The following is an 8,599-nucleotide window of genomic DNA, read 5'->3' on the forward strand; positions in this document are numbered from 1 at the left end:
TTGATGTACAGCACTTTGTATCAGCTGTGGTTGTTTTAAAGTGCTTTATAAATAAAGTTGGTATGGTATGGTACTCAGAACTGAAGCAGAACCGGGACTGAGGGCTCACCAATCCGGATGAATCCGTCCTCGGTTCGATGGTACTTCGGCTTCTTCTCCCTCCCGTCCGTCAGCGCCTCCTTCTCAGCCTGAATATTCTGGGAAACACGAAAACAAGCAGAAATTATTTGATTTAGATCCAGGTCCTTGTTTTGGTCCAAACCTCGTTTTTTTTTGGGTCTCATATTTCTAAACTCCGAGGTTTCATCTGACATTTCAGATGTCAGAGGAATGAATCTGGTTTGACTTTCTGGACTCACATCGAACGGCAGAACTTCCACTGACGTGTTGAACAGTTTGTCTCCTGGATGCTCAATGTTTCCGCTCCGGAAGAAGAACCTAAAAACAACAGAAAGCTTTAACTCCAGACAGGAAGTTCCTCCCCGCGCCACGCCGTACCGACCTCTCGATGCGGACGGGCGTAAAGAAGCGGATCCTGATGAAGTCGCCGGCCACGGGCGTGAAGGCCCAGAAGAAGTCCTCTCCGGCGTAGGCCTTCTCCAGGGTGAAGTGCTGGTAGGTCTTCAGGCTGGTGGTCACCTCCGCCTGCGGGTTGGCGTGACCCTTATGTAGCGTCTGCTTCCCAAAGTCCTTGTCCTGGAGAAGAGGCAGGACGATAAAGACGACCGCATTCATTCCCCCTCTGAGGAAAAGCAATGCTTAAACAGGAAACTCTCCAAACTGTGAAAATCTGTTAACTGTGGATGCCACCACCAACATTAGCTTTAGCATGTTCACTTCTCAGCCATTTTTCAAGATGTCAGCCATTTTTGAGTCTTTTAAACCAGCTATTGCCATAAAATGTTCCCCATTTTGGATGAACTTTATGTCGCATCACGTTTTCTATTTTGGTCATCACATTTACACAACTTTAACGTGATAAAAAGCAACAGAATCAGAATCTGAGGACTTTGCTGTTGGCAAGTCTCAGATCATGAAGGACAAGAGAGACGGGCGTCTTAATGGTTAGCATTAGCTTCTGATAACTTTTTGTGTTTAGTGGTTTAATGTTAGCATTTGCAAATATTTTTAAGCTTAGCAGTTTAGCGTTCACAAATTTTTTGTGTTTTTTGAGTTAGCATCAGTTTTTGCTAATTCTTTAATGTGCCGTTCACTAAGTGTTTTGCCGTTTAGTGATAGATATGCTAATGCTAAACACTTAGTGAATTAGCAGTTAGTGAAGCTATGTTTTGGCTAGGTGATCCCACCACTGGTAATAGCTACCTTAATCTAAAGCCAGGGTTTCCCCCGGTGTATTATAAGCCTGGCGGCCCGCCATGCTTTACTAGCCCCCCTATCTGGCTGAGCTTTGCTTGTTTTTGTTTTCAGAAAAATAATTAAAATTCTTTTTTTTTTTCTTTAAGCCAGATTGAAAGCGTCTCTGTTGCTCTGAGCGTTTCACTGGCAGAGCAGATTTATTCCTAAAAGATAAACTTATAGCTTATGCATTTAACGCCGGCAGAGCGGACCAACCATACCGCTGGCACCTGGGCGCGTTGCCTCTGCGTTGCAGCAGCTTGATCTCTGAAGTTTACCTCAGTGCGGATCAGGCGTTCCTCCTTTCACTCAAACTGGACTCAGGCTGACCTATATGGATATTTACATCAACCCCCTGTGAGGAATTACGTTTCGTTGGAGAACTCTGCATCGTGGTAGGAGTCTAAACCCGCCTCGTTTGCTCTGGTTGTGCAGCTCTATGAGAAACCGCAGGAATAACTTGTCGCTTTCAAAGGAGTGTTGAGAATGATTTATCTTTGTGAACAAAGAATGATGTGGAGCGTTTCCATCCCAACTCTGCCCAGCGTCTGGCGCTGTCTGCCCTGTAAAGTTCACGTCTGTGTTCCCAGTTGGTCGGAGCGTTAGCGGCTAACAAACCAGCGCTAACCTCACCATGCAGGTTCAACCCGGTGAGGAGCTTTCGCGCTAATTTTCGCTCTCATCATAACCTCTGCAGAACATCATCACAACCTCAACAGAACCTCATAACAACCTCATAAGAACCTCAGCAGAACCTCAATAGAACCTGAGATCGACTTTTAGTTTTTAAAGGTTTGTTTGGTAAGGAATTTTATTTATATAGTTGAATTTCAGGAACAAGGCAATTCAAAGTGCTTAGCTGTGGCCATTATTTGACGGAGCTCGGACAGGAAAGAGAGAGGGAAGACGTGCGGCAAAGGTCACCAGGCCGGGAATCGAACCAGCGACGGACGGAGGCCTCCTGATGTGGGTCTGCTCCGCCACAGCTCCCAGAACTTTTACTTCAAAGTAAATAATAAAATGCGTTGTGCACATCTTGTGTGACTGGCCACCTGTCCAGGTGAGCCCGTCTCTCGCCCAGAACATTAGCTGGAGGAACCAGAACCTCCCGAGCAACTGAGGACAAGGGTGTTAGAAAATGGATGTATTATTACATTACTGGACAATGGTGTCAAAACGACAGTATCGTTTATTGTAATAACTTCTGGGGCAATTTATCGTCCAGCAAACGTTGTTATTTTGTAGAAACGTTATGAATCGTTCCAGCAGTGGATTCATACAAACAAATTATTTTCTCATTTATTTTTATTTTTGCGGTGAGAAAAGTAATGAAGCCTGAACACAGGAACTCGTCGTCCATCAGGTGTTTCTGAGGTGTTTTAGCAACACATTCAGGCTTCTCCAGTTGAATGAAGTCCAGACTTGGACTAGGCCACTCTATAACCGTCAGTCTGTCCTGCTGCAGAAGTGACAGCTGAAGGTCGCAGCAGGAAATGATCCCGATTCCAGATTTCTGTGCACAGGGAGAGACAGTACCTTCAGCTTCTGTATCTTCCCAGCCAGAGACGAGTGAGTGCCGACGTGCTGGAAGAGCGACGGCTTGAATCGGATCCTGAGGTTGGCTTTCTGCCGGTCGCAGTGTTTCTGATGGAGACAACAGGTAACATGGCTGATCCCGGCACAAACGTCTTCAGGGTTTCTATTCGTTCTTGGAAAATAATCGATTCAAGAAGAAAAGGAGAGAAAGCTGCGGCTTTGGACTCACTGCGTCCTTCTCCGGATTGCACACTTTGACCCACATGATGTGGTCGAGCAGCCAGTCGATGGGCTTGTCCTTATAGAACATCAGCATGAACTCCACGATCAGCGACAAATCCAGAGACTTGAACATTTTACCTGCACGGAGACAGAAACACCTGAACTGAGAGACAATCAGCTGCCACTAAAAACAAAGTTACTTAACACATCTGCAGCAGAAATGTAATGTTTCTGCATAGTTAGCATCATAACACCGATAACTGATCTCATGTTACACTTCCTGTTTCCCTCAAATATGGATTATTAATATGAGTTACATTTAATTTCCTTTGGGATTAATAAAGTATTTTTGAACTGAATTGAAGCTGCAGATGTAGAGATGACAGCTTTCAACAGGAAATATTAGCGATGATGTTAGCATACTAAGGCTATGTTAGCATATCTGAATATTATACGATTAAGCTTTGGACATTAATGTTAGGCTGTGGAAGCAGCCTAACATTAATGGCTTTAGGTTTACTAAAGCTAACAGCCTCATTGTAGTTGATTTGGAATCAATATGAAACATTTTGAAAGCCATTGTTATTCATCTGAAAGTTAGCTGTGGCCATTAGCAGGCTAACAATGATGATAGCATAAGGATGATAATGCTAATGTGTAAGCAGGTCTTAATATCACAATAATTATCAATGGATTCATAATGTTAGCTTGATTTACGGGTTTAGGCCACAGTCCATTTTACAAAACAAGACAAAAACAATTGGTTGTAGTTATTAGCATGTTAGCATTAGCTCAAACAGCACCGCATTGTGCATTACTTTACATCAACGTTGTCTCTATTTTGTTTCTATAATGGGGCAAATTTTTATTTTGTGGAGAATAAAACTGGAAATCTCAATCATTATTTGTGAACTTTAGCATGTTAAGCTAACATTAGCTCAGCATGCTAATGTCATTAAGTCTGAAAATCACAATATTTAACCATAGATAAGGGAAATGGATTCTACGGAGGTCCAAAAGGGACACCAAGTGAAAAAATAATAAACTTTCTCATGTGGCCCAGATATGCTGTTGGGCATGAAAAAGTTTATTTTTAATATTTGTTCCGTTTAGGCTCTCAGTAGGAATCAGGTTGATATGGTTGCTGATTTATTGATGGTAATTTTTTTAAAGCAGCCAGTTAAAAAGCAGCTGTATGGAAGCCAGAGTGGCAGAAACTCCTGGATGGATCCGACGGCCAGAACCTGAAAACGCTTCCTGAACTGAATCAACGTGTTTTAGCTTTTTAGAGCCTCTGACTGGGAGGGCACAGCGTTTCCTGCAGCAGGACTCATTCTGCCTGCTCAGAGCCGCTCTGAACACGAAAGGTCAGAGCGTGAGCAGCTCCGCCCTCGGACCGGGCCGGCTCCGGGCCTCGGCTGGGCCTGCCTGATCCGGGTGGACGTGTCGGCCTCCGGAGGGCTGCAGGAGCGCCGATGAGATGAAACCGCAGCTAAACTTAGCAAACATGAGCAGCTGAACAAGAGGGAGCGGCCCTGCAGCTTCCCCTTCGTTTGATTTGATTCAGAGAGTCAGCCGGACCCTGAAGAGTTTATTAAAGCCGCCGCCGCCGTGCAGGCGACTCGAGGTCAGGCTGCAAACACGAGGCCAGGGCCGCGGACCACAAGGAGCACAGGAAGAGCAGGAAAATACAGGAAGAACAGGAAGAGCAGGAAAATACAGGAAGAGAAGGAAAATACAAGACTGTGCTGCTGAGAGACTAAGGAACAAAAACCCAAAAATCCAGAAAAAACAGAATCAGAACCTGGTTCTGTTCCAGGTTCTGATCCTGGTTCCCTCCAGCTCAGCGCTGTGCCCCCTGCTGGGCGGCTTCCTGCCACCCAATCAGCTTTGAGCAAACCAGTAAACATGAAGACAAAAGATTCAATTAGACAGTAAAACATATTGATTGCTTGTAATAATTACGTTTTCTCTTATTTACTGATATTAGCACATTGTGGAGTTGTTGCTCCCGTTTCTTCCAGCAGAGGGCGCTGCAGCCTCCCACTTCTAGACAATCCTCTGCTGTCGCCACTTTTTCAACAGGAAAACAATAAAAAACCTGCAGAGATTGAAGCTTCTCTGCTCTGTTGACATTGAAACTCATTTTCTACACATTTCATATATTAATAGAGGCATTAAAATTATTAGTTTATTTTAAGGAACAATAATGAGATTCTTTACTCATTAGTTTGAAAAAGAAAATCTAAACATTCAATCAAATTTCTTGATAAAGAACCTTAAAATAAGCTGACCAAAGTGATGCACAGCAGGCAGCAAAACGTGATAGAAAAGAAATTTAAAGAATAAAGTGAGAAATGAACATAAAAATAGAAAACAGAATGCACACTGAAATGACTCACTTTGTGTTAAAGGCCAGGAAATAAAAACGAGAATTTAAAGGAGGTTTTAAACAGTTATTATCCAGGTTTCCATCCAACTGCCGTGCATTTTTTTAAGGAAACTTAAAACATCATGAAAAAAGTAGTAAAAAGAAAAAGGGAATTAGTCATGTTTCCATCTGCTGGTTTGGAGCGAATCGGCCCAAGTGAGATTTAATCAGCTGCTGGCGCTGCGCATGGCTGCAGGAAACAGGAAGTGGAGATTTCCAGAAGGTTTCTGAACAGCTGATCCGTCAGGTAAACGTTCGCCAACTTATTCATTCAATGTTATGTTGACCTCAAGAAAGCTCATTTTACACAAAACCTCCCTTTAAGTGACAAATAAGAGTTTAAAATTTAACCGTAAAATAAACTGGAAGAGGCGAAATGAGGCTAAACCTGGAGTAATAAGCTCTGTTTTCCTGTCATCTCTTAAAGGGCCAGTATCGAGTTTTCAGGCACATGGCGGACATTTTATAGAACAATAAAGTAACTATGTCAACTTCAGTTGTTATAAAATTATATATATCAAATTTGACTTCCTGATTCCTTCCTTCAAATTGGGCCTCTGTCCTTATGAAAACTCCTGCTGCTCCTGAAGCTCCGCCTCCAGGAAGTCATCCAACATGGCTCTTCTTTAAACATTTAACGTTTTTACCAGTGTTGCTCTGAGCAGCAGCTCCTGCTCAGAGCAACCTCCTTCATCCTGCTGCTGGCTAGTCTGAAGGAGCTGAGTGGGGGAGGAGCTTCACCTCAAAGGTGGGGCTAGGCCCACCCAGGCATTTAGCAGCTGAATGGTTGCCATGGAGATTAAAGGACTTCTCAAACACGAATGAATCGGAGCAACACCGCAGTCTAAAGAGAACAAAGAGTGATGAAGGATGAAGCAACGGATTCATCATCGGCCCATCTTCGTTCTTCCACCTGGACTCATCCAGACGTCCGTCTGTCCCCCGCGGACGGGACAGGAACACATCGACTCCAATTAAAGGATTCAGTGATTCAGACGGAAAAGCTTTGGTCTGATACTAAATAAATGAGGCTGGCTCCAGAACCAGAACAGTTTTGACTGCAGAACCGACCCAGACAGCTTCTGTCCTTACAGGAACTTTATCTGTTCTTTAAGTCTGAAAACCATGATAGTTTGCATTTATAGCAGCAGTGGCTAGTAGCAGCGGTAGCTAGTGGTAGCTGTAGTTAGTGGTAGCGAGTGGTAGCTGTAGCAGAGGTAGCTAGTGGTAGCTGTAGCTAGTGATAGCTGTAGCAGAGATAGCTAGTGGTAGCTGTAGCTAGTGATAGCTGTGGCAGAGGTAGCGAGTGGTAGCTGTAGCAGCGGTAGCTAGTGGTAGCTGTAGTTAGTGGTAGCGAGTGGTAGCTGTAGCAGAGGTAGCTAGTGGTAGCTGTAGTTAGTGGTAGCTCGTGGTAGCTGTAGCTAGTGGTAGCAAGTGGTAGCTGTAGCAGAGGTAGCAAGTGGTAGCTGTAGCAGAGGTAGCTAGTGGTAGCTGTAGCTAGTGGTAGCTGTAGCAGAGGTAGCTCGTGGTAGCTGTAGCAGAGGTAGCAAGTGGTAGCTGTAGCTAGTGGTAGCTGTAGCAGAGGTAGCTAGTGGTAGCTGTAGCAGCGGAAGCTATCACTTATTAATAATGACAAATTAAACATCAAGCCTGTGGCGGCCTGAATGTTCTGCTAGCAGCCTGTGTAAAGCCGGCGTGTTTTAGGCGATAAAGTTCGTAACCAAACCCAAAGCAGCAGTGAACTCACCGATGAATCCGAGCTGGGAGAACTCCAGGATCATCCACTCCTCTGACGGCTGCTGCAGCGCAAAGTTCTTCATGGTGGTGAAGTAGTTCGGACGCGCCACGATGTCGTCCTCCAACTAAAAACAGAGACGGAATACAGGAGTTTAAAAATCTGCTCAGAGTGAGACCTCCCGTTTAACAGAACCAGTCTGATAGCATGAAGCAGGTCTCTAAAAGCAATCCATCAGTCTAGAAAGGGCTGCAAAGAGCCACAGTGAGGGTTCTGGGCTGGCCTAGTCAAAGTCTGGAGCGTTAATGCTGGAAAACCCTCTGATGTGTCTGAAATAAATCAGCAGAGAGGGTCAAAGTTCATCCACACGGGAGGTCGACTCCATGGGGGAAAGGCCAGCTGGGAACACTTTTCAGGATGATTTGGTGGATTTCTGATCCGGGCTTTTATTTTGAAGAGTCCCAGCAGGTGGTCCCAGGTCCAGGCTGGAAAACATTCTTTAGTGCCAGTAATTATTTCCCAATAATTAACTCCATCACTAATACAATCAATAATCATCAATAACTGACTGCATTCATGACCTTTATTTTGAAGGTCTGGGCCATTCTGATCTGGATCAATAATTAAAAAAATAAATGTTGGAGTTTATCTAAAACATGGAGTCAGCTGATTTTCAGCAGGAAAGGATTCAAACCCTGAGCGGCTCCAGCCGCCTCTGAATGGAAACTTTTACTTTAAGGTCACTTTGATCTGAAACATTACAGTTAAAATTAATAAATCAGTGGCATCATTAATTAAAACCAGATCAATAATTTACAATTTCATAATTTTTTAAAATCAATTTTCTGGATGACAAAAGTATTTGGTCTCAACTAAACCTTCTTCATTTGTTGTTTTGGTTTTGTGATTTCATTACAATTTGAAGTTTATTGATCGTTCAGTTTGTTATTGTGAGAAACGATTGATCATCAGTTTACCTGAACATAGTACGTTCCTTTGGTCTGAGCGTACATCATCAGGAAGCAGTAGTCCAGGTTCTGCTTCGTCCTCCACCTGAGGAGGAGGAAGGGCAGGAAGAGGAGGAAGAGGAAGCTGGTTAGTCATCTGTTCAGCTGCAGCAGCTGCTATTCGACATGCACAGATGCAAATCCAGGAACAGAAGGGAGCCTGTGTTGGGTCTATGGTTGCTCTGGTTGCTCTGGTTGCTCTGGTTGCTCTGCAGTCAGGTTGCTCTGGTTGCTCTGGTTGCTCTGCAGTCGGGTTGCTCTGGTTGCTCCGGTTGCTCTGCAGTCAGGTTGCTCTGGTTGCTCCGGTTGCTC

General features: G+C 44.2%; 1 protein-coding gene across 1 annotated transcript in view; it reads right to left on the reverse strand.

The window, feature by feature from the left end:
• Positions 1 to 42: 42 nt before the first annotated feature.
• Positions 43 to 8,599, reverse strand: part of mgat4b (alpha-1,3-mannosyl-glycoprotein 4-beta-N-acetylglucosaminyltransferase B) — a 65,467-nt gene continuing 56,910 nt past the window's right edge. Inside the window, exons 7-13 of the mRNA XM_015015965.1 lie at positions 8,258 to 8,333; positions 7,293 to 7,407; positions 3,122 to 3,252; positions 2,893 to 3,000; positions 503 to 696; positions 360 to 438; positions 43 to 197 (exon numbers count right to left, since the gene is read on the reverse strand). Coding sequence (XP_014871451.1) covers positions 75 to 197; positions 360 to 438; positions 503 to 696; positions 2,893 to 3,000; positions 3,122 to 3,252; positions 7,293 to 7,407; positions 8,258 to 8,333 — 826 coding nt within the window. The 3' untranslated portion in view covers positions 43 to 74. The remainder of the gene's footprint in view (positions 198 to 359; positions 439 to 502; positions 697 to 2,892; positions 3,001 to 3,121; positions 3,253 to 7,292; positions 7,408 to 8,257; positions 8,334 to 8,599) is intronic.

This window comes from Poecilia latipinna, unplaced genomic scaffold (assembly GCF_001443285.1).
Source record: "Poecilia latipinna isolate Pla-1442-1.1 unplaced genomic scaffold, P_latipinna-1.0 Scaffold1969, whole genome shotgun sequence".
Taxonomy (NCBI): Eukaryota; Metazoa; Chordata; class Actinopteri; order Cyprinodontiformes; family Poeciliidae; genus Poecilia; species Poecilia latipinna.